At 40.5% G+C, this 25079-nt stretch overlaps 5 protein-coding genes across 9 annotated transcripts; all 5 read left to right on the forward strand.

The window, feature by feature from the left end:
* Nucleotides 1–332: 332 nt before the first annotated feature.
* LOC4344874 (nuclear transcription factor Y subunit A-4) lies at nucleotides 333–3978 on the forward strand. 3 transcript variants are annotated; one of them, XM_015792711.3, is made up of 6 exons: nucleotides 333–394; nucleotides 1425–1558; nucleotides 1801–1872; nucleotides 1947–2111; nucleotides 3283–3493; nucleotides 3789–3978. In XM_015792711.3, the coding sequence occupies exons 2-6, from the start codon at nucleotides 1451–1453 to the stop codon at nucleotides 3791–3793; spliced, it is 561 nt and encodes a 186-aa protein (XP_015648197.1). In that variant the 5' UTR covers nucleotides 333–394; nucleotides 1425–1450; the 3' UTR covers nucleotides 3794–3978. The 3 variants fall into 3 exon arrangements, with proteins under 3 accessions (XP_015648197.1, XP_066159692.1, XP_015648196.1); XM_066303595.1 differs by lacking the exon at nucleotides 3789–3978 and having other exon boundaries at nucleotides 333–460; nucleotides 3283–3782; XM_015792710.3 differs by lacking the exon at nucleotides 3789–3978 and having other exon boundaries at nucleotides 3283–3782.
* Nucleotides 3979–5272: 1294 nt separating this feature from the next.
* On the forward strand, nucleotides 5273–10039 carry LOC9267378 (putative F-box protein At5g38390). Of its 2 annotated transcripts, none has more exons than XM_015792708.3 (6): nucleotides 5273–5488; nucleotides 6507–6615; nucleotides 7515–7695; nucleotides 8306–9081; nucleotides 9407–9562; nucleotides 9692–10039. In XM_015792708.3, the coding sequence occupies exons 1-6, from the start codon at nucleotides 5403–5405 to the stop codon at nucleotides 9785–9787; spliced, it is 1404 nt and encodes a 467-aa protein (XP_015648194.1). In that variant the 5' UTR covers nucleotides 5273–5402; the 3' UTR covers nucleotides 9788–10039. The 2 variants fall into 2 exon arrangements, with proteins under 2 accessions (XP_015648194.1, XP_015648195.1); XM_015792709.3 differs by having other exon boundaries at nucleotides 5281–5488; nucleotides 7515–7644.
* Nucleotides 10040–11965: 1926 nt separating this feature from the next.
* Nucleotides 11966–15079, forward strand: LOC4344876 (MEIOTIC F-BOX protein MOF-like). 2 transcript variants are annotated; one of them, XM_015792897.3, is made up of 4 exons: nucleotides 11966–12065; nucleotides 12193–13313; nucleotides 14283–14438; nucleotides 14523–15079. In XM_015792897.3, exons 2-4 carry the CDS (start codon nucleotides 12210–12212, stop codon nucleotides 14811–14813), a joined length of 1551 nt encoding a protein of 516 aa, XP_015648383.3. In that variant the 5' UTR covers nucleotides 11966–12065; nucleotides 12193–12209; the 3' UTR covers nucleotides 14814–15079. The 2 variants fall into 2 exon arrangements, with proteins under 2 accessions (XP_015648383.3, XP_066159791.1); XM_066303694.1 differs by having other exon boundaries at nucleotides 11966–12020.
* Nucleotides 15080–16045: 966 nt separating this feature from the next.
* LOC9271664 (uncharacterized) lies at nucleotides 16046–19207 on the forward strand. Its single transcript, XM_015792901.3, has 4 exons — nucleotides 16046–16141; nucleotides 16282–17462; nucleotides 18423–18578; nucleotides 18663–19207. Exons 2-4 carry the CDS (start codon nucleotides 16299–16301, stop codon nucleotides 18954–18956), a joined length of 1614 nt encoding a protein of 537 aa, XP_015648387.1. The 5' UTR covers nucleotides 16046–16141; nucleotides 16282–16298; the 3' UTR covers nucleotides 18957–19207.
* A 2054-nt stretch (nucleotides 19208–21261) lies between these two features.
* On the forward strand, nucleotides 21262–24300 carry LOC4344877 (MEIOTIC F-BOX protein MOF-like). The gene is made up of 4 exons (XM_015793595.3): nucleotides 21262–21361; nucleotides 21484–22673; nucleotides 23570–23725; nucleotides 23807–24300. The coding sequence occupies exons 2-4, from the start codon at nucleotides 21501–21503 to the stop codon at nucleotides 24104–24106; spliced, it is 1629 nt and encodes a 542-aa protein (XP_015649081.1). The 5' UTR covers nucleotides 21262–21361; nucleotides 21484–21500; the 3' UTR covers nucleotides 24107–24300.
* Nucleotides 24301–25079: the final 779 nt, after the last annotated feature.

A 25079-nucleotide genomic window follows, 5' to 3' on the forward strand; every position in this document is an offset into this window, starting at 1 on the left:
TCTCCCTATTTCTCAGGGATCATTCTGTAATTTCTCTATGGCTGTGTTTGGAAAATGGGTTAGGAGAGGTAGGATTGGAAATGGAAATGAATGAAGGGATAGGATAAAATAGGGTCCCTTTGAAGGGTGGGAAATCATATCCCAAACCCATTTTCCAAACATAATCTATGTGAGGAGGTCTTTTCTGTAAGATACCTCATATTCCAAACTGACGGCGTCATCGCTGTCAAACGGAGACCGTCAATTTCGAACCGGGCGGGATCGAGAAGATTCCAGAACCAGAAGCACATCCGCCTCAAACACGACAAACCCCCCCTACCCTGTTCATCTTCGAGAGATTCCTCCCAATCCCGAGCAGAATCCCCCGCCCCGGCGAATCCGCGCGGCGCTCGAGGTAATCCAATCCCTCCTCTTCCTCCGCCCTCCCCCTCCCTCGCCGCGTCGGCTCGCCGGACGGACGGTGGGTTCTCCATGGTGTCGGCTTTCTTTGTGGGCTCTGCCGATTTCCGCGTTCCTGAGGCCGCGTAGAATCTGCATAGGAGTTGTTTGGGTAGATTTAGTTGGCGGAATCCCCCGCGGTGTGTGGAATGGAGGTGGATTAGCTTGGCTCGGTTCGGTCCCATGCGTGGATATGCTGGGCCGCCTTTGGAGCATTTCTTTGTGGTGTGGCTACCCAGCTGTATAATAAACATGGCGAGTAGGATTACTTCCTGTGTAGTCAATTTAGCCATTCCATTTAGGGATTTCTGATTCTGTTGCAGGTGTCCGTGGCACTGGTGGTACCTTGATAGAGACTAGAGTGAATGCCTTTTTCTTTGTTCTGTTTCATTGTTTGCTGCATCCTGATGCAAATTAGCTCGGCCTGTAAACTGTAAAGGTTGCTTGTTTGTGTCGTCGAGATGGGATTTAGTGCGCCGCGGCAGTTTGATGATGAATTAGGGCCTTAGCAGGTTCTTTGGTTAGGAGAATGTTAATCCAGGGTGAAGAGCGAAGAAGAACAAGTAGCTCATTAAGCTGCAATTCATGGTATTCATGAAAAGTTGAAACGATATGTATTTCGTTTGTAATTCATTTCCACAGCTTTTCTGTTAAAAAAGACATTGAGGTGTGTTTGTTATTCAAGTAGTGGAACCACGTATGGAGTTTTCTGGAATGGGAAAAAATCCTAATGGAGCAATACTGTGTGGAGGTCGAGTCTTTACCGATACTTGTCACAAAATAATTTAGTTATTAGCTCTCTTTTATGAAAGGTAGAAGAATGGTTGTGAATAACTGGGAATGGTTGAGGAGGATCTGTTTGTCTATTGTGTACTTTTGTGCACTTTGGGGCTGACTATAGTTTTGTTTGTAGCTTTGCACAAGATATTAGATGTGATGCCTTTGTCACTTGCTGAAATACTGAATTATTTTCCCTTTGCTGACAGTGAATTTGACTAGCTAGTAGCCACGCATGAAGCCAGATGGTGAAACTCAGCTTCGTCCTACAGCTGCTGGACATCCAGATCCTGGTTTGGGCACATCATCTGCAGAATACGTGGCCTCTCTAGGACCAGCTACAGTATGATCTGTTCTCTTTCTTGTCTTTAGAAACATGACAGTACAGGTAGTGCAACGACTACCTAGGATCCTTTTCTGCTCGAAGTTCTGATGGTAAAATTTGACTACAATTTGATCAAGAAATAAAAGATACATTATTATATGACTAATTTCTTACCAGTTACATCGATACTTAGTTCTTTTACCAACCTTCTCTTATACTGCTCAGGTTCAGCCCTAATAAATAAATTATTTCTTTTTCAGGCTCCAGTATCTTATCCATATATCAGTACCTATTATGGAGGCACTTATGGTGCTTATAGTGGACAACCTCTGGTAATTTACGTTACCGATATAGTCAGATATCAGATTTACTATAGCAGCTGATTTTTGTTATCTACTTTCTTTAGGTTAACGCTGCTTTAATGGCAATGCCTCCGCATTCTGTGCCCTTGGTGACCGATGCTGTTGTAGAGCCCATATATGTCAATGCAAGGCAGTATCATGGTATATTAAGGCGGCGCCAATCTCGTGCAAAAGCTGAATCAGAAAATAAGGCCAACAAAATCCGCAAGGTATTTCCTAAATATTATACTTGCTTGAGCCATATTTTCAAGCTATTTATCAGACAGGGTGAAACTGCTTTGCCACCTCTTCAAGATTGTTGTTGAAGATTGACCCATGCCATCAAAACAGGCCTTATCAAAATTTCAAGAAATTTATGGGAAAATGAAAATTAATCTGTTTGCTCCAAGTTCAGCATGGTTGTGACAACTTATTGGGTTTTTACAGTTTCCCTTTTGTTTGTGAATTGTTCTTTTTTTTCTGATTGATACATCCATTGATCTCATAGATGAATATATGTGTTCATATGTGTTTGGAATTTCATTTCTTGCTTTCCTCCTTTTTCACTGTTGCAGTTATGGATTTGCAACGCCTTAGGCCCCGTTCGATCTCCCGTGTTGGAGATGGATTTTGTTGCACGCAAAACGAGAAACCTAATTAGCACATGATTAATTAAGTATTAACTATTATAAATTTGAAAATTGGATTTTTTTTTCAAACAACTTTTATATAAAAACTAAAAAAAAGTACCAGTTAACAGTTTGAAAAATGTGCTAACGGAAAACGAGGAAGTTGAAGTTTGAAGTTGAAGAATAGAACAGGGCCTTAGTCTAGAATCCCACATATCAGTCAATTAAGGGGAAAATTCCTCACTTTGGCATCCTTAATTTGATCTTCTATAGTTATTTTGACTGCAAAACTTAGATTGTACCAGATTTTAGCAAGGTTTAAGGGGGGCAATATATCTACCCTGTTATTTCCATCTTCCTGAGAATATCTTTCATCTCTATTCAAGTTTCTATCAAAACTGACTGTGCTAACTAATTTAAACAGAACACCATTAAATGATATTGTGAGTTTGTGACAATCTTAATTTAGACGATATGGCTAATCCAATAGCTTTGTCGTAAGTCACTTTTTTCCTTTATATTGATAACTACAGACCGATAGAAGCAATTTATGGTTAATTTTTTTACTAAGGTGCTCAAGTAATGTTCTCCTCACTAAATTTAATATAGTTTCACACTTGAACACGTAGAGGACCAAGCAAAAAAAAGGATATGCTCCTTGTTCTAAATGCTTTATCATGTTTAATGGGCACTAGTTTCTGTTCATATTGAAACTCAGTTGTGTTCTTTGTTTCTCATTTCTTTGGTACCATTTGGTTTGTTCCTTCTTCAGCCTTACCTACATGAGTCCCGCCATCTGCATGCTTTGAAAAGGGCAAGGGGGTCCGGTGGTCGATTTCTCAACTCTAAGGCTGTGGAGGGGAAGCAAGACACTAAATCTGTAGATAAAAAGGATGGAGCTGTGCCATCTGAGGAGAAGAGAGACAAGAAGTTGGCAAATAGCATTATCAAATTGGAGAACTCGAGCCCAACAACACAACCAGGTGCAGATGCGTCCGATGTTGTATGATGCAAATTTAGCCAATCCCTCCCTAATCCAACCAAATTGCCAGAATCGATCGAATTGTGTGCTTGCTTTCTGTTCGTGACAGTTTAAGTCTGTACATAGCTGTTAGTTTTGATGATTGGATAAATCCATGATAGTATAGTGAACATGTTGTGGGAGCAGTTCAGTGCTAGGGTTTGTTGCTGAGTGTAGATTATGAACCTTGTGTCACTGTTGTGTTTTGCTTCTGTTAATGAATGGTAGCTTACAATGGGAACTTTTGTGAATTTCAGGTTGAACAATAGTTCCTTGGAAATACCATGAGAATAACTTGTTTACAGAACGGTTTGTTCATTCCCAAATTCGCTGAGGACTTGCTTGGATAAAAATGTGTCACTGTTGTTCGGTGTGATTGCTAACCGTATATGATAAAAATTTCATGCGCTTAAAAGAAGCAAGAAAGCGTCTGGAGCAATTCAGCAATATCTGTGTGCTTAGCTGACCTACGTGAGCATACTTGGTGCACGTTATGAACTTTTTACTCTTCGCCTTGGCAAAATCTACTCCTGAAAGCAATGGCAAATACAGAACAGAAATAGGTAGTGTGTGTGGATTGGGGGCAAGTGTATGGAGATTGTGGCTGACCACATTGGGAAGGGTGGCAGTTGCCTTGGAAGGAGAGAGGCAACACCGGCTAGATGAAGGGTATGGAACTAATGAATGAACCCTACTCGTTAGTGGTAAAGTGTGGTTGGGCTGTCGAATGAGTACGTACGAGGGAGAGGAGAGGTGGGCCTTGATTCAGACTAATAGAGAAGAGGACTTATATGTCCTTTTCTTTTAGCAAATAATCATAAATGTTCTATAGTCTATTGTGCTACGGAAATTTAAGGAAATACTAAGTTATTTAAAGCATTGAGAGATTTTATTAAAAATATATCCAACACAACTTCTTGATAAAATTGTATTCCATGGTTCTATTTTCTTGTAGAATTGTCTTTAACTGTATTTTAAACTTCTTAAGAAAAAGCCTGGCACGAATGCTAGAAACTGCATTTTAGAATGATTTATTAAATCTCAAAAGTTTCAAATAACCATGGCACGAAAGCTGCAAAATGAACCAAATTTTGCTTGACTGGGAGTGTCAGATCAAAGACGATGGATGATTGCTAAAGTTGAAGAACTCAATTTCAACTCAGTGAGCTAGAACTACTCCCCTCCACCCACCACCCTCCCTCCTTCCCTAGGTCCACTCGTGGATGGTGAGTTGAATGTTTGTAGAGAGGCTCAATGTAATTTTTTGCCTATTAAGGAAAAACTCATCATGTCATTTTTTCCACATGGGGGTAGTGAAGTGGTTGCAAATGGCAAGAAAGGAGGCTAATGATGTTGTCTTCCCTAAATAGGGTGTGAAGTCATGCTGCATAACGCAATACATAGGAGAAGAGGAGGGAGGAGACGAGGGGTAATATGTCTGGTTTGAATGCATTGGGAGTAAGATGTCCTGGTTTGTAGTTGAAAAATAGACTCAATTAAGAGCTCCATAGATAAAATCAGACTCCTCTTATTTTTTTTATTTATCATATATAATCCTCGCTTTAGCTTCAAATTCCGTGTGTCATAGATGTTGGATTACAAATGCCATAAAACTACTTTATATAGTTTCTTTTTTGTCGATGTTCTAGAAGCTACCGCAGATGTTGTAAGCGAGCCAATGTTGTCATGTGGGCCATACCTTTCTCCACGATAGCATTTACTCTTTTTGCGGGTCCCATGACTCACACCAACAACTAAAGCCAAAAAGGTTCAATTTTGCTTATATCATTCACCTCTTCTTGTTCTTCTCCATCTCTAAGCACTTCTACCTAACGAAACCAAAGAGGAGAAGACTTGTGTTAGTCGGTGCCATGGACGAGTTAGGGATCATCGAGCAAGGCGTCGACTGGAGGACTCGCCTTGGCCAAGACATTCGCGATTGCATGATAAATGATATGTGAGTGCACTCTCTCTCTCTCTCTCTCTCTCACCCAATTCTTACTTTTTTTTGCCATGAGAAATTGATTGCAGTGTTTTGAATCGATGATAATTTATGAATATTGGATACCCTGCTCGATGCTATAGTACTTGTTTAGTGATCTAATTGAATCATGATATGTATCAGTAGTCAGATCTAATTTGACGTTTTCTAGATCCAAGAGTTGTGATAATTCTGTGGCTTGCTATCTAACCGTCACGATAACCTAAAAATTGGCATCAGTTTTGGTATAAAAAGTTGTTGGTGAGGTTCAAACCTTTGTGTATTGATCATACCCATGTTTAGAAAATGATCCCAATTAATGAACTAAGGTTGCATGTCGATAGTTCTTTACCAAGTTACTTGGCCAGTTCTTTGCATGACTCTAAGCTTTATGGACTAGTATTTTAGTACTGAAACTTCAGCTGTCTGTCGATTTTTTGTTATATTATTTAACTAGTATTTTACTTCAGCGCCTATTCTTTCCCTGTTCCCACCATGAGGAGGAGGAAGAGGGAGAGACCTGGAGAAAGGATAGGTGATTGTTTATATGTATGGGTATATGTAATTGCTTTTAATGCAGGTGATAAAACTCACAAGAAAGATGATCCCATATGCATGCTCCCACATCATTTTCTCTTTTTCTTTTTGCATTATATATAGTTTCTCCTTATTATTGGTTATGAATGCTCTCTTGTAGACTCTTAGCATGTATAACGAATTGCTAAAATCTTGCTCACTTCTGGTTGGACAAATTATATTTCATTATTTATGAGAATGTATTTACAATTTTGAACATGTTACTTTGCCACATGCATTGCCCAAATAGTGAACAGTTTGCATATGTATTTCTTGTACGAAACAACCCCTAAATCCTCAGTTGCCTGTTTCTTTTATTGCTTGTTATATTAGAACCACATTTTTGAACTATTTAGGTTGGAAGTACCATATTGAAACAATAAATCTCTCATGTTACCATTCAACATTCTGTCTGCAGATTGTTCAGCCTGCAAACGAAATTGCAAAGTACTACTACAGCATTGATTGATCTCCAGAAGGTTGCTGTCAGAATAGAGGAGAGGATCCATACGATAGCTAGTGACTATGTATGATAGTTTCTTCTTACTAGATTTTTTTTGTAATATAATTTCCTTATATATTAATTATACAATACTTTATTTATCTTTGATGTGCGCATGATAGAGTATTAATCTTAATATAGCAACACTTCTGCTGATCTGCTAGTTATTGCAATGTCTCATAGCTTTTTGAGTAAGTACAACTTCTTGCTAGAAATCCTGAACTAGTTAACTAGAGCTATAACAATTGTGTGAAACCATGGGTACGATTGTCTTGCTTCATATTATGTAACATAATACAATATAATGTATTGGTTGCAAGATGCTCTACACCAATTTTATCGATCTAATTAAAAATGTTTATTACTCCTTCATTTGGTATCGTGCACAAGACACTAGGACTGAGGCTGTATTCAATTAAAGTTTTTCATTTTACATAGTTCCAAATATTTATGTCCCCTTTTCAATTTATTGGCTTCAAGATGTAAATCTCTAGATTAATTCTAGAATATATTGATTTTATCGTGTGCACTGATTTTATTGTCATGCAATTACTTGTTTTGGTGGTGTTCATATACTCCCTCCGTTTCACAATGTAAGCCATTCTAGTATTTCCCACATTCATATTAATGTTAATGAATCTAGATATATATATATATATATATATATATATATATATATATATATTTGTCTAGATTCATTAACATTAATATGAATGTGGGAAATGTTATAATGACTTACATTGTGAAACGGAGGAAGTACCATTTAATAATATATGCACTTATTCTTGACTTGCTAGATTGTTGACATGTTCCTTTTGCTATATATCTTTGTATAATCTTTTTGAAACTCATATGGTTATGGTTCATCAATAGGATGTTCAGTTTTAAACGGAAGTTCTCATAATTTTTTTGTCTTACACTTAGGGTGATTATCTACGGAGGATTTGTCTGACAAGAGGTGATTTGGACTCATATGATGTATTTTTGAATGATTGTCAACGTCAGCAAGCTTCAATCCGTTCATCCATCTTGCTCCATCAGGAGAATAAGCAAGGTGATCAAATTGTCCAGGCAAAAAGAAATATTAAGGGGACATCATCTAGCAGTATGTTCTTGAGAATTTGAACACCAGTGTACTCAGCAGATATATTGTTTTGATCTGTTTTTATGGTGCCTGTATGACAAAAGAATTGTTTGCTTAGTAAATATTCGAGAAAAGTGGTTTTTTTTTTACCCGAGTCTACACATGAATCTAATGTTCTGCACTAGTTTATACATGACAATACATCATACATGCAAAGACAATTTTCAACGTCTACAACCTGATCCCGTTTGATTAAACAAGCATTGTAATGTTTTTCTTCTTTAGACATTGGAAATTTGGGTGCAAAACGATGAATATTAGTTATTCTTATGCAACGGATGATTCAAGTGTGTACATTGCCTCCTAATTATGTGCCCCCTTTTTTTTTCAAAAGATAAATTGGAGCTAGCCCACCGTACTGACTTATATCATCTATGTAAAATGAATTACAGATGGCAATCTCTCTGTGAAACTAGAGTTAAGCAAAGCATAAAAACTACAAATTTGTTGTAAGTTGTTTAGGTGGTTCTCCAAGATCAAGTATCAACACTAAGGAGCATGTGTTAGAGTCAATGCCAGTAATTGTTCTCCACTAAAATAATGTAACACAATATCCACTTTTATATTGCAGGTGTGCTATCTAATCAAGTAGCCCTAAATGACCACAAGGAGCACTCACACCCCTACGAGAAGGATATGATCAGCAAACTCCCTAACGATTTGGTCCAACATATTATGTCATTCTTGTCAATGCGAGAGGCTGTGCGCACCAGTGTTTTGTCCCATTGGTGGGTCAACCAGTGGACCTTCTTGAAGTCCATTCAGCTTAATATATATTGGTTTCATATGGACAGAGAAAAATTCAGTAGTTTCCTTGACAAACTATTGCTAAGCCGTGTCCAAGCTGATGCTCCCATGGACACATTCGAGCTAAAATCTTTTGCAATTGACCGCGCCAATTATTGGATTAATCATGCAATCAAGCACAATGCTAAAGTGCTTAAATTTGCTGAATATGGAAAATGGGAACCTTTCTACTTGGATCCAAATCTTGTGGAGTTAAGTTCTCGGTATCTAGAAACTTTGGAGCTGACTAATGTTGCTCTAGATGCGACGATATTCAATCAGTTGGCCAATGCATGCCCAGCATTGCAAAATATGCTGCTGACAGACTGCTTACTGGAGGTAGAAGAAATTTCATCAAGCTCATTGAAGAATCTGGATATAATTGACTGCTATATTCTCAAGGACCTGAGCATTTGTACTCCTAGTTTGGTTTCATTGTGCATCAAGAATGAAAGAACAGACAATTCTTCGTTCAGAAACTCTTACCTAATATTCGCAACGGCCATTATCATTGATGCTTCAAATGTCAGTAGCATGGAGTTGTTAGCTATGGATAGACAGGTACTGTACTGCTTGCCCTGTAGCACTGATCCTTTCTCCCAAACACTCTGTACATTACTATTTGTTTCATAGTTTTACTATTTGTTTAGTATATGCATTTGTACATTACTATCATACATTTTCATGTGAATATATTTATGCAAATGAATTTTCTTTCATAACAAGGACACAACATAAAACATTCATTTTGCACGGTATGTATATACCCGATTTCAAATCGACACATACTTCTCTGACCACCTTTTTTACCACAATTGTTTTGGATTTCATAGCATTAACAGTATTTAAGACTTAAGACATGTTTTTTTCCTGTGTACATATGAAGTTCACATTCGTGGAGAAAGACGGGGGCGAGCCAATGTTCAAGAATCTCAGAAACTTGAGCCTAGGTCTATGGTGCATTAACAACATGTTTTCGCCTCTACGTCGATTCGTCCGGCATTCGCCTATGCTGAGGATGGTGACTCTGAGGATCAGTCCGGTCAGTGCCATCCATTGCATTGCATCATCCCCATGCTTCCTGTGTCCAGCTTCTTTTTCTTTTTTTTTTGGTTACTATCATTGTTGAAAGCCTAGAGCTCTAATGATGCTGCAAACCTTTCAACTTCAGCTGGATTGGAAGTCCCATCTCACGAAGGAACATCAGGAGATGCTGATCAGCATTCGTGATCGTCGTGGCCTGATTCTTTATATCGATTGGTATTGAAGGCCAAGGGCTTCTGCGGTGCTCCAATGGTGAATAAAATTGCTGCCAAATTAAGCTGGTTGCTGAAACATTGAGACCAATTTAAGTTTCTTTTCGTTTTAATCGCAGTGGATCAAACTTGTTGCAGTAATAATTACCTGTTACTTGACTGCATGTGTCAGCCTGGAGTCTGGATGTTGTCTTTGATGTGGTGTCATTGTTACTTATACTGTTTCATTATATGGATGAACCAATGAGTCTTTAAGAACCTCATATCATAATTCACCTGTTAGAATTCATGCTTGCTTAGTATTCAGGTAATGTCATAAATCTGCCCAGTTTCTAGCTTTGCGGCATCAAACATTTTTTTTTTCAAACATAATGATCCTATTTCACATTCTGGAACTTTTACTTCTGGTAACTGTTTGTTAGTTCTGGCCAACTGACAGCCGACGCTGTCAACTTGGCGCGGATACTGGTAACATTTTGTGGTCTTGTTTTGATATGTACTCATATTTCAGAATGTTTTGTGTTTTGATTTGTCCTAAGTTAAACTTCATCAAAGTTTGACCAAGGTTATAGGAGAACGTTTTTTAACACCAAAAAAGTATATTATAAAAATATATTCAATGGTGGATTTAGAGAGATTAAATTGTGTTGTAAATGTTTTATAATTTTTTTTATAAACTTGAAGTAATTTGACTTAGGATAAAACCAACACCTTACATTCTGAAAGGAAGGGAGTAGCGATTAGAGTTGATTCCGCTGAACTAATATTTTCACAATTCCAAAGAGATTAAGCCTAATCATGGTCTATATTTTCAGGCGAGTTATGAAATTAGTTTTTCATTCGTGTCTGAAAACTCTTTCCGACATCCGGTCAAACCTCCGATGTGACACCCAAAAATTTTCTTTTCGTGAACTAAACAGACCCTTAGATGAAAGAGACACACACACTACTACACTCAAACACATCCATAGAACCTTCCTCCTCTTAGTCAATTGTTCCAAGCTATTTATTAGATTTATTGTACATAATATTTAATATTTAGTATTCATCCCTATAAATAACACTATCATCCATCAACCTTTTAACTGCATTCCTTCCATAAAGAAAAGACCCCAGCATGACTTTTTACCCCCTCCGTCCTAGCCAAAAATGCATGTCTTGAAATTAGAACACTGTCTATATAGCCAAATCCCCAATAATAGAATGAGAAGTTTCATTATATGCCACCTTTGCTGCTGAGGATACTAATTCTTGTTCTGTACCACTCCGTCAATTCTAGCGCGCTGTCCGCCAACGTTTTTCTGCTTCCTCTGTCATGTTGCTGGGCACCACCACCGTCGTTGCCGCTCAGTACTGCCAAAATCGATAGCGTCAACCTCCCCCTCTCATCACCCTCCTTTCTCCGATGTCCCCTCCAATTTTGCATTCTCTTCCCCTTGCTGCAACCTACTCCTTGACCCCCAAACGGAGCCCAAGCCGGAGCTCCAATGACCAAAATCAACCTCGCAGCTCCACCAGGTATAGCTCCTCGTGAAAAACCCACCCTGCATCGAATCAGCGACACTACTAGTCATCACTATTAGCAGCCACTATAACGATATTCACCTGCAAGCTCCACAACCTCCACCTCTTTCACCGACAAGCTGACCAGCAAGTTCCGCGGATTATGTTGTGCTGACTTCCTCAGCCTTGACAAGGCCGCATCAACCAGCTACCGCACTCCACGGGTGCCCTTCGATGGGATGGCGATAGGAGGGAGCGATTGGGAGAGGGAAGGGGACGAGGGTGTTTGGAAAAGGGTGGTGAGAGGGGGGCTCGATGATGCAGCAACAACAGGGGCAACAGATGGACATTGATGGACTAGCGTGCTTGGATTGATGGATTGACTCGAAACGAAAGAATTCGCATACTCGGCGATAAATGATAAAAGACATGCAAATTGAGTGGCAAAAAATTTCGAGAGATTTGCAATTTGAGTGGCGTGTAATAAAATTTCTTAAGTAGAACTTGAAGCCTCTCGTTTGCTACTTTTTGTCATGCAGATTTTCATCAAATTTGGATGAAAGCTTTACAAATAGTATTGAATAAGATGTTTTCCCTTTTTTTTTCTTCGGTATCTATAATATCTGATGAAGTTTAGGCCGTATTATTTTTTATCTTTAAAAAAAAAACCTGAAACCCGTCCTGGTGCTTCGAAGCAGGCCCGTCCTCGATTCGCCAAAAAAGCAAGTCCCCAATCTCTCCGTGAGTTCTCTTCTCCCACCTCGTCCCCCTCGATCGCCTGCTCCGGTGAGAATTCTCGCGATAGAATTCTTTCTTCTTGGTTGATTTCCTCCTTGCGCGCGTGATGCTGTCCTCGTAGCTAGCAGAATCGCGCTTTGGTGGTTGATGCGGTGGATCGCTGTTTCCATTGCAGGCAACCTGTTCGACGGAATGCAGCAGGGAGCGGCGGGGCAGGCTGGGCCGTCGGGTGGTGGTGGAGGCGGTGGCGGTGGCGGTGGCGGTGGCGCGGACCGCCTCAGCGCGCTCCCGGACGCGGTGCTCTTCCGGATCGTGTCGCACCTGGGGGCGCGGCAGGCGGTGCGCACGAGCGTGCTATCCAAGCGGTGGCGCCACGTGTGGGCGTCCGCGCCGCGCGTCGACGTCCGCCACCCCTGCGCCTGCGACGAGAGCGCCGACCAGGAGAGGTTCCACGGCTTCGTCACCACCATGCTCCTCAGGCGCCGCCCGTTCGCCCCCATCAAGGCGCTCCGGCTGTGCTGGAGCCACGACGGCGACGCCAACAACTGGATCGCTCATGCTGTCAGGCGTGGGGCCGAAGAAATCGATTTCTCCGCGAGGCATCACCAAGATGATCCGAAACCGGAGCTAGAGTACACGAGCTTCATTTCTCACAAGATCAAGATCTTGAAGCTGACGCGTGTCCGGATGGGCATCAAGTTTATCACGCAGATCTGCTATAGGTGCACTTTTTTGGAAGAATTAGAGCTCAAGAATGTTAATTCACTTGAAGGGCAGATTCAATCGACCTCGCTGAAGCGCTTGTCTATCATCAACTGCCTTATCTCTGATGGATTTTTGGTTGATGCTCCGAACCTTATCTCGCTCTGCTTCTTCAGACCTCTCAGCGGTAAGAGCACGGAGGGAGCCAATCACTCGTCTGATAATAGGAGTTGGCCATTCTCAGCGTCAGTGTGGGAGTTTGATGACGATGGATCTGATCATGATGATGATTTCTTTGCAATTGCTAGTGGTGGTGAACACTTTGATGATAAGAGAGACAATGAATCTGATCAAGACAATGGTTCTAGTGATGAAGACTCAGATGATAAGAGAGACCAAGAATCTGATCATGATGAAGATGTTCCCTCTTCCCCATATTCTGATTCTAAGGACTCCTGTGATGGCAGTGACAGTGAATGCGAGTCTTATGAATCCAGTGATAAGGAGGGTGATGATCTTGAAGATTGCGACAGCAATGATATGTTGGAAAACTTGATCAAGGTAGCTAGGGGCTTGACAGCTTATCATGGAGAGGTAAGTTTAATCGCCTTGCTGATACTATTTCGTTATTTTATTTGTATGCTTTTTTCCCTGCAGTACTGCACGCATTGCTTTTTCTCAATTCTTTGCAAGAAGATTTCCATTGTATGGGAAACGAACTAATTGCCAGTGTAATAACAGAATTGTCTTCATAAACTAAATGTGTAGAAGGAAGTTTTGTCAGTTCTGCTGGTGATGAGATTCCCAAATTAGTATAGCTATCTCAGTTAATAGTGCTAGTATTGCTGATGTTAGAGTACTGCCACTCAAACAAATGAAAATACTACTGTTGTAGCTTGCTGAGGGCAACATTAAGAAGTTCCTTACTAATTGATCAGCCAAATGAATGGCAACATTAGGTACTACGGCAAGTTCTTATGTCCGTACCTGATCTACTAGTGTGCAAGTATTCAATAACTTTTCTCTATGGTGTTGAACTTTGATTATATCTTATAGTTGACTTCTTGTTGTGCCTTAATTAGAACTCTCAATTAGCATCTTTTTTTTATTTGTCGAATTCTCCATTTGCCTTGGCCAGAAGAAATTATTTATTTTGTCATATAAGACCAAGCTAGCACATTAGTTTCTCTTTTTTAGATAATGGAAGTACAACTCAGCACATAGTTACTACAGCATTACAATACCAATATCTCACAAATATTTCACAATTGACTTGAGAGAAACCTTGGGTTCTTCTCATACCAGGAGAACAATTAGGTTTCCATTCTAGAACATTTGTTGGTAGTGCGACATGTGTACTAACTGATTGCTAAAAGTGCCAGTAACTTTCTAGGCATAGGTTGGTATTCCCCTGATGATTGCAAACCTGTGATTTTTTTCCTCTAATCTGGTCTTCATGTACCACTTCTGATTTTATGGCACATATTGTAGATTCGTAGTAGTGCTCTGGTAGGAGAAATGTTTTGGGCCACTGAATCACTTGATATGTATGGAAATGTGCAGGTGCTTCTGAGGAGGCAATTGGAAAATTTCCCCATGTTCAATAACCTGAAAACTCTGTCCCTTGGTGAATGGTGTATGGTTCCTGACTTCAGTGCTTTGTCAACCATACTTAAGAAATCACCTAAGGTAGAAAGGCTTTATCTTCACCTTGACATGGTACGTGTACTCATATGCTTGTTAAATGTTTGCTTAGAGTGTTTAAGCATGTTATTAATCCCTTAAACCATTGTTTTACAAAAGATCCACAGAGGAAGAGGGGACATCGATCCAAGTGGAGGATCATTTGCTTGCAACAACCTGAGGAAGGTTAAGATCACATGTTGTAAAGATGATGAAATGGTCCATATGCTGAAACAATTCCTCCAACGTAACGGCATATCACTTGAGAAGATTGTTCATCACACTTCTAGCACTCATAATGGCGAAGAAGACGGAGGCGGGGACTCCAGTGCGAAACGGAAGGCGCAAGGCGAAGTTGCGAGGCTAGCAGTGAAACAGAGGAGGGCGCGAAACAGTAGAAGCCCGGAGTGAGGGGAACATGTTTAAAATGCTGAGGAATCCAGTGCTGAGTTTACATTGCAGTTAGCAGTAGAATTCTTCACAGGATGTGTATATGCATCAAATCTAGTACAGGTACTTTGGGGACATGAAAAATTATGCATCCGTTGGTGTTGCATGAAAATAGATCGTTGGTCAATGTTCAGTGACTTGGAATCCTGTGAATTGCTATATGCCTATATCATGTTTGATGTATTGAGTAGTAATTGGCAGCGGCTACATTTGGATTTGTGATTCCACGATTGTCTGGCCTTAATCTCGTCATGGTGTCGATGTTTGCAACTATGTTCATACTCCCCTAAAAAAAGAGAGAAAATATGCCCTTACTCTAGCCAAATTACCATGTCTTTTCAAGCATGTCTATGGGAACATTATAGCATAGCTGGTGTTTGAGTGATCGTGTAATTCGCACGTAATTACCGAAGAAAGGAGTACGCACAGTATATATTTCTATCCAGGACAGTATTCGAAAGTAAGAGCCCCATTGGTTGTCCTAATAAACCAAAACCAAAGTCAAAATTTGAATTTTCAAATTTAAATTTGAAGTTGATTTTAAGATATTTTCAACGTGGTAGTTTCTTTTTTAGGATTGGCTTTTAAGTCGCTAAAACACATATATAAAGTTTTATGTATAAATTATTTTTTATTTACTAATAAACCGTTTTGACTTAATAGGAAATATGGTCAACCGATGAGGACCTAACCACTGTTGGAATTGTATTGGCTGATAGATACATACCATTTCTAACTGAAAAAAAAATACATTTTACTCCTACTAACTATTTCGTCATCGCACGAAACCCCCTAAATTATTTTTCAGCTTATTTTACACCCTCAACTATTAAAAACGGTTCACTGAATTCACTTTAGTTCATAAATGGTATTTATCTTTTCTTCTCTCTATATATAAGTTGTATTTCACACTAAAATACAAATATATACTCTCTTACTGCTATTACTATTATATTTGTGTAATGAATAATCGAAATTAGTTGCCACAAAAAATTTACCCCTGTAAAATCCAAAACAAATTTTTTTCAGACTATAAACATGTTTAAAGGTAAATACTGTAGTAGTAGTAGTACAAAAAATGAAATCGGAAATTTCCAGAATCGACATTCTTTTTTTTCCACTGGAGGAAAATTAAACAAACAAATACGTATCCCCTATATATATTGGGCATTTTTGGTAGTTCCTTCCCCCTCGTCTCCCGAAGCGCGAAGCCGTTCTATCGGAACTCGAAAGCAGCGAGAGCTCTTGGCGCGGCCCATCGATTTCGCCAAGAAATCCCCAATCTCTCCGTGAGTTCTTCTCCTCCTCCCCTCGATCGCGTGCTCCGATGTGTTTCTTGCGATTCTCGGTGGTTTTCCGCTCGTCGTAGCTGAGCAGAAACGTTCGTTGTGGGTTCTTTTGATTCGGGGAGTCGACGTGTCCATTGCAGGCAACCTGTTCGACGGAATGCATCAGGGAGCGGCGCGGCAGGCGGGGCAGTCCGGCGGTGGCGGTGGCGGTGGCGGTGGCGCGGACCGCCTGAGCGCGCTCCCGGACGCGGCGCTCTTCCGGATCGTGTCGCACCTGACGGCGCGGCAGGCGGTGCGCACGAGCGTGCTCTCCAAGCGGTGGCGCCACGTGTGGGCTTCCGTGCCGCGCGTCGACATCCGCCACCCCTGCGCCTGCGACGAGCGCGCCGACCAGGAGAGGTTCGGCGACTTCGTCACCACCATGCTCCTCAACCGCCGCCCATTTGCGCCCATCAAGGCGCTCCGGCTGTGGTGGAGCCACGATGGCGACGCCGAGACGTGGATCGCTCATGCTGTCAGGCGTGGGGCCGAAGAAATCGATTTCTCCGCGAGGCATCACCAAGATGATCCGAAGCCGGAGCTAGAGTACACAAGCTTCATTTCTCCCAAGATCAAGATCTTGAAGCTGACGACTTTCGGGATGGACATCAAGGCCATCACGCATATCTGTTCTAGGTGCACTTCTCTGGAAGAGTTAGAGCTCAAGGATTTTCGACGACTTGATGGACAGATTCGATCGGCCTCGCTGAAGCAGTTGTCTATCATCAACTGCTTTATCTCTGTTGCCTTTTTGGTTGATGCTCCGAACCTTATCTCGCTCTGCTTCATCAGACCTCTCAGCTTTGAGAGAACCAAGGAATCCATTTGCTCGTCTGATAATCGTAGGTGGCCATCCCCAGTATGGAAGGATGACAACGATGGATTTGATCATGGTGATATCTTTGCAATTGCTAGTGGCGAACACTTTGATGATAAGAGAGAGAATGAATCTGATCAAGACTATGGTTTTGATGATGGCTCTGATGATAACATAGCCAGTGAATCTGATCATGATGATGATGGTCCCCCTTCCCCATATTCTGTTTCCTACGATGGTGACAATGAATGCGAGTCTTATGAACCCGGCAATAAGGAGGAGTCTGATCGTACAGTGGCCTATGGTGAGATTGCAGATGAGTACTCCAGTAATGGTGATCCCGGTGATGAATATCGGGGAAATTATGTGAACCATGATTCTGCGAATTACGGTAGAGCTAATAAGTTTGGAAATTTGAACTTCCCAGTGAAGTCAATTGTGGATGCGTCAGCTCATGAAGGAGAGGTAATATTTAATCACCTTGCTGATACTATCGTGTTCTCAATTTTGTATGCTTTTTCTAAACTTCTTTGCAACAAAATTTGCAGTATGGAAGAGGAACTAGTTACCGGTGTAATAACAGAAATGTCTTCATAAACTTAATGTGTAGAAGAGTGTTTTGTCAGTTCTGTTGATGACATTCTCAAATCAGTATGGCTAGCTCAGTTACAAAGAGTACTAGTATTGCTGAAGTTATAGTATTGCCACTCAAAGAAATGAAAATGCTACCGTTGTAGCTTGCTGATGACAATATTAAGAAGTTCCTTACTAATTGAGCAGCCAAATGAATTGGTGTCACCCAGATGACATTGTATATCTGTTAGGTACTACCGCAAGTTATCATGTTCCTACCTGATCTACTAGTGTGCAAGTATTCAATCACCTTCTCTTTATGGTGTTGAACTTTGAATATTATCTTATGGTCGACTTGTTACTGTGCCTTAACTAGAACTCTCAATTAGCATTTTTTTTTTACTTTTACCTGTCGATTTTTCTGTTTGCCTTGGCCAGAAGAAGTTTCTTTTATCATATAAGACCATGCTAGCACATTAGTTACTCGTTTCTAGATAATGGAAGTACAACTCAGCACTTCAGCGTAGTCACTACCAATATCTCACAAATATTTCACATTGACTTGAGAGAAACCTTGGATTCATTTCATAAGTCATAACAGGAGAAATTTAGGTTGCCGTTCTAGAACATTTGTTGCTAGTGCAACATGTTTACTAACTGACTGCTAAAAGTGGCAGTAACTTTCAATGTATAGGTTGGTATTCCCGTGATGATTGCAAACCTGTGATTTCTTTTTACCTGCTCATCTACCACTTTTGATTTTATCAATGCACATTTCGTTGTTCTCTGGTAGGAGAAATGTTTTTGGTCACTGAATCATTTTGATATCTATGGAAATGTGTACTTGTGCAGCTGCTTCTGAGGAGGCTATTGGAAAATTTCCCCATGTTTAATAACCTGGATACTCTGTCCCTTGGTGAATGGTGTATGGTTCCTGACTTCAGTGCTTTGTCAACCATACTTACGAAATCACCAAATGTAAAAAGGCTTTATCTTCACCTTGACGTGGTACGTGTACTCGTATGCTTGTTACATGTTTGCTTAAAGTGTTTAAGCATGTTATTAATCCCTTGAACCATCGTTTTACAAAAGATTCACAGAAGAAGAAGGTGCATCGATCCCAGTGGAGGATCATTTTCTTGCAACAACCTGGAGAAGGTTAAGATCACATGTTGTAAAGATGATGTAATGGTCCATATGCTGGCTCCATTCCTCCAAGATAACGGTGTATCGCCTGAGAAGATTTTTGTTCGTCGCACTTCCAGCCCACATAATGGCAAGGAAGGCAGAGGTAGTAACTCCAGTGCGAAACGGAAGGCGCAAGGCGAAGTTGCGAGGCTAGCAGTGAAACAGAGGAGGGCGCGAAACAGTAGAAGCCCGGAGTGAGGGGAACATGTTTAAAATGCTGAGGAATCCAGTGCTGAGTTTACATTGCAGTTAGCAGTAGAATTCTTCACTGGATGTGTATATGCATCAATTCTAGTACAGGTAACTTTGGTTACATGCAGAATTAGGCATCCGTTGGTGTTGCATGAAAATAGATGATTGGTCAATGTTCAGTGACTTGGAATCCTGTGAATTGCTATGTCATGTTTGATGTATTGAGTAATTGGCAGTGGCTACATTTGTCTTTGTGATTTCACGGTCTGATCATCTGGCCTAATTAGTTTTGTCATGGTGTCATGTTTGCAACTATGTTTATACTCCCCGTAAAAGAAGAAACATGTTCGTACTGTAGCCACATTATGCTCCCCTAAAAAAGAGAAAATATGTTCGTACTCTAGCCACATTAGCATGTCGTATGCTCTAGTACAGTGCAGGATAGAAATAAAAACATCTATTTTACTCCCCCGAATTATTTTACTTGATCACTTAACCCCTAAACTATTTTCTTTCTCGTTTTAACTCTAAACTGTTGAAATGGTTCACTTTACCATGCTAGAATTTATACATAGTAGAATCACCACCAATTCACTAGTACTCCCACTACTTCTACATTCTTTCTTCTTGCTATTACTATTATATTTTTGTCATGAGTAATCGAAACTACTACCTGTAAAATCCAAACCAAATATTCTGAGACTATAGTCTATATCTTACTAACCGATTTCAGGGTACCATCCCTGGCACTTGATTGGCCCACGTGGTATCCTGAAAATTTAGCGTACATCGTCTGAAATTTTGCCACGTGGTAGAGGATGGAGCATCATTCCATTAATCAGTGCATGAGCAGAAACATTTCCTAAAACCCAGATTGCCGTGTGAACTTTCCAGATCACTCCACACATAGAGAAGGCAAAGATGTAAAAGAGCTGCGGCTGCCCCTTCAATATTCATAGAATTAAGGCTACTATTTAATACTCCCTCTATAAATTTTTATTGTGAGTATTTGTTTTGGGTAGCAATACCAAGAAGAGTGTCGAATTTGATTAATTAAGGCTGTGTTCGAATGTTGATGTTGGAAACTAATCTCTAGCACACGCAAAACGAAACAACTCATTATGGCACCCACAATGGTTATCTATAGGCTCTCTATAAGAGATCTATGTCAGCATATTTTCCTACATGGAAGATATTAAATGAAGAGAGAGAGCAAAGCTATCTACTAATTTAGAGATAGTCTATAGAGAAAAACGAGACAATGCATGAGAGAGCTATAGATACCCATGTAGACATACTATTGAGGCGGTTTATTATTAATCTAGTCTATTGCTGAGATGTATATGTTTTATAGATAGCACCTTACTTTACCATTGCAGGTGCTCTTAGCATATGATTTATTAATAAATACTCATTAGCAACTCATTAGTTTCAAAATACTGGTTTAAGTACCTACATGAGCGATTTTCCTTTCATTGAAGCATCAAAACCCCGAAGCAAATCTGGCATACGTACAAACGCTTTTGATCAACAAGATTGCAACGGACTTTACTTTAATTTGGTAAGCTTAATTATGTTACCCGGTTACCCCCATACAGCTCTACAGAATATCCGAACCTTTGGAATCATTCAAATGTTAGATGCTTATATATATTGCTCATTTCAGGGCATTGCTGCAGAAATTGTACTTTTGAAATTTGGAAAGCAAGAATCCAACTTCAGGCGAGCCTAGCTAGACGCATCGAAGGCATAGTACGGAGTATGCCAGAAGAATAGGTTGCAAGGTATCTCCTATGACGTATTCTCGTATGAAAATCATACTACATTCTTTTCAAAATGTATGATGTCATTGACTTTTCACGTAACGTTTGACCATTTATCTTATTTATAAATTTAATATAAATATAAAAGAGTATAAGTTAATATTATAGTTTCTTTGATAATAAAATAAATGATATTTGTATAATTATTTTGAATAAGACGGATAGTCAAATGTTATGTCAAAAATTAACGGCATTATACATTTTAAAATAGAGGGAGTATTATTCTATTCGATTTCTTTGAACCACAAACTAAAAGTTCCGCCGAGTTATGCTACTGTCTAACAATTTAGTACACCATATGCCAATCTCTGTATTTGCCGCGCAGTTTTCTAGTACATGTTTAAATTCAAATACTACAAAAAAAATGACATGGGAAGTTTCCAGAATTGACATTTCTTTTTCACCGGAGGAAATTTGAACAAAGAAATATCCCCCAGATATAGTGAGGACTAGTATATATATTGGGCATTTCTGGTAATTCCTCCCCCATCGTCTCTCGAAGCGCGAAGCCGTTCTATCGAAACTCGAAAGCAGCGAGAGCTCTTGGCGCGACCCATCGATTTCGCCAAGAAATCCCCCAATCTCTCCGTGAGTTCTCCTCCTCCTCCCCTTCAATCACCTACTCCGATGTGTTTCTTGCGATCGAATTCCTTTTTCTTGGTTGACTTTCTCTTTGAACGCGTCACGATGTGTTCATTGTCCATGTGCAGGCGAACTGTTCGACGGAATGCACCAGGGAGCGGCGGGACCTGGCCCATCCGGCGGTGGCGGCGACCGTCTCAGCGCCCTCCCGGACGCGGTGCTGTTCCGGATCGTGTCGCACCTGAAGGCGCGGGAGGCGGTGCGCACGAGCGGGCTCTCCAGGCGGTGGCGCCACGTGTGGGCGTCCGCGCCGCGCGTCGACGTCCGCTACCCGTGCGCCTGCGACGGCCGCGCCGTCGACCAGAAGAGCTTCCGCGACTTCGTCACCATCCTGCTCCTCAGGCGCCGCCCGCTCGCCCCCTTCAAGGCGCTCCGGCTGAGCTGGAGCCACGACGAGGACGACGTGAGCGCGTGGATCGCTCACGCCGTCAGGCGCGGGGCCGAAGAAATCGATCTCTCCGCGAGGCGTCACCATGGCTACCCGGTGCCGGATTACAAACACTTCATTTCTCCCAAGATCAAGATCTTGAAGCTGACGCATCTCGGGACGACGAGGTTCACGGCCGACAACACCCTCGACCTGCTCTGCTCTGGCTGCACTTCTTTGGAAGAACTGGAGCTCAAGGATATCAAATCACTCTGGGGGGGAATTCAATCAGACTCGCTGAAGCGCTTGTCGATCATCAACTGCCATGTGACATCCGATGGCTTCCTGGTTGAAGCTCCCAATCTTATATCGCTCTGCTGCATCAGACCTGCCCGAGCTGTTCCTTGGTTCAGCCACATGGTGTCGCTGGTGGAAGCCACTGTCGTGCTTGATGATTCTCGCTTGAGTGATGACTATCAGCAGCCAGTGTTGGAGGATGACAACGATGGGTCTGATTATGATGATAATTTCTTTGCACCTAAAGCTGAGGGCCCTGATGATAAGAGAGACAATGAAGCTGATAATGACTCTGGTGATAAGAGAAATAGGGACGGTAGTAAATCTGATCTTGATGATCATGATGGTGAATATGATCATGAGGATGGTTCTGAGTCTGGTGATAAAGAGGTTGATGATCTTGAAGGTGGCGATGATCGAACTGTGACCTATGGTGAGATTGCAGATGAGTCTTCCAGTTATGGTATTCCCATTCCCAGTGATGAATATGGCGGAAACTATGGGAACCATGATTATACTATTTTCGGTGGTGATCATATGCTTGACCACTTGTCAGATGTTAGAACTTTGGGTCTGTTAGGCCATCAAGGAGAGGTAATGTTGTCACCTTATCGATACTACTGCCTTCTCTTACTAGTATGCTTTTTCTAAAGTGTGCACGCTAATTATGCTCATTTCTTTGCAAGCAAATATGGCAATGTTGGCAATGTGTTGTATGGGAAAGGTACTACTATTGAGATAACAGAACTCCCTTCAAAAGTTTAATGTAGAAGAAAGTTTGGTTATCTCTGTTGGTAATGAGATTCTCAAATCAGTATGGCTCAGTTTAAAAATACAGAGTACTAGCATTGCTGACGTTACATTACTTGCCTTAAGTAGCATCCTTTCGAAATGCTTCCATCATAGTTTGTTGGTGAAAATATTAAGAAGTACCTTATACTAATTGATCAGACAAATGAATTGGCGTCACCCAGGTGACATTGTATTGTAGATAGGTACTACTGCAAGTTCAAATGTTCCTACCTGATCTACTAGTGCACTAGTATTTTCAATGCCATAATAAAGTCTAAGTTACTTCTCTCCGTATTGTACTGAGTTTTGAATCTAACTTCCAGTTTGACGAGTTATGATATCTTAAAAGAACTCCCTAGAATCAGCATTTATGTTTTTTTTTATTTGTCGAATTTTCTGTTTGCTTTTGGCCAGAAGAAGTTATCCATTTTATCAAACAACAAGCAAGCATATTAGTTACCTCAGCACTAGAATACCAACATATCACAAATACCTCAGTTTATATTAATTAGGAGAAGTTTTAGGTTGGTATTCTGGAACATTCGTCGGGAGCCAATACGTGTACTAACTACTAATCGGGGAACTGAAAATGCCAGTAACTGTCCATGGACATATCTTATTACTCTGGTAGGACCAATGTTTTGAATCATTGAATCTTTTCAATAGAATAAACGATGCATTTCTGTGTAAATGTGCAGATGCTTCTGAGGAGGCAACTGGAAAATTGCCCCATTTTCAATAACCTGAACACTCTAACCCTTGGTGAATGGTGTATGGCTCCTGACTTCAGTGCTTTGTCAACCATACTTGAGAACTCACCTCATGTAGAAAGGCTTTATCTTAACCTTGACATGGTACGTTTACTCACACGTGCTTGTAAATTGTTTTCTTAGCATTTAAGCATGTGGTTAACTACTTAAATCATCATTTTACAGGACATCCACAGAAGCAGAGGGGGCATCAACCCAACGGGAGGATCATTTGCTTGCAACAACCTGAAGAAGGTTAAGATCACATGCCGTAAAGATGATGTAATGGTCCATATGCTGGCAAAATTCCTCCAACGTAACGGCATATCGCTTCAGAAGATTTTTGTTCGTCGCACTTCCAGCACTCATAATGGCGAGGAAGGCACGGGCAAGGACTCCAGTGCAAAACGGAAGGCGCAAGACGAAGCTGCGAGGCGAGCAGTGAAACAGCTGAGGAGGGCACGAAACAGTAGAAGCCCAGAGTGAGGGAAAGGTGTTTAAAATGCTGAAAACCGGTATGGATGTTGAGGAATCCAGTGCTGAGTTTACATTGCAGTTAACAGTAGGATTGTCTACTGAATGTGTAACTATATGCACAGTGTTAGTACAGTTACCTGGATATATGAAAAATTTTGCATTCGTTGGTGTTGCATGAAAAAAAGATGGTTGGTCACAATGTTCAGTGACTTGGAGAATCTTGTGAACTGCTGCATCATGTTTGAGTTGCAATGTTTGTATGGAGTAACTCGCTCTGACTGGGCAAAATGTCGTCTTAGCGAAAATTGAGGAGTGAGCTCTGGGTTCGATTCTGATTTTATTTTGATGGAATCGCACTGCGTGAAATGGCTTCAGGAATAAATTGAGTTTTAGGTTGTGAAGAGCAGCATCATACAATATGTTTTGTTTTCTTTTTGGTTCTCGAAACTATGAGATGGACGAAAGACATGCAATTCTGCATTTTTATTTAAGTAGGTTAGTATATATCTTTCAAAAAAAAGTAGATTAGTATATACGGTGAGATTGTTCATAATTAAAAAGAAATTGATCTGGGGAATTTCTAGAATCGGCAAAAAAAATTCATTCCAATGGAGAAACATTAATACACAAACAAGAGCAAATTTCAGCAAACACCATGTATTATATGATTGAAGTTGCATAAAACCCAGGTATTATGGCTTGTCACATAACCCCAACTATTGTGGTTCTAAAATTTTTCAAAACCCTACCCCTCTACATATTTGGTATATATTTACTTAAAATTGTAAAACATAGAATGTGTATGAATCTTTTTAGTTATTGATTGATTGAGGTTGTTGGTTTAAATCTTCACTACTTTAAAAGATATTGTCTCAAATATGTTGAAATCAATTGAATTTTAAAACATAAAATGTGTAGTTATATGCCACCAGTAATATATACATGGTTTACTGGAACTTTTGACCATAAAACGTGTGGTTTT

The sequence above is a fragment of the Oryza sativa genome, chromosome 8, assembly GCF_034140825.1.
Source record: "Oryza sativa Japonica Group chromosome 8, ASM3414082v1".
NCBI classification, from domain to species: domain Eukaryota; kingdom Viridiplantae; phylum Streptophyta; class Magnoliopsida; order Poales; family Poaceae; genus Oryza; species Oryza sativa.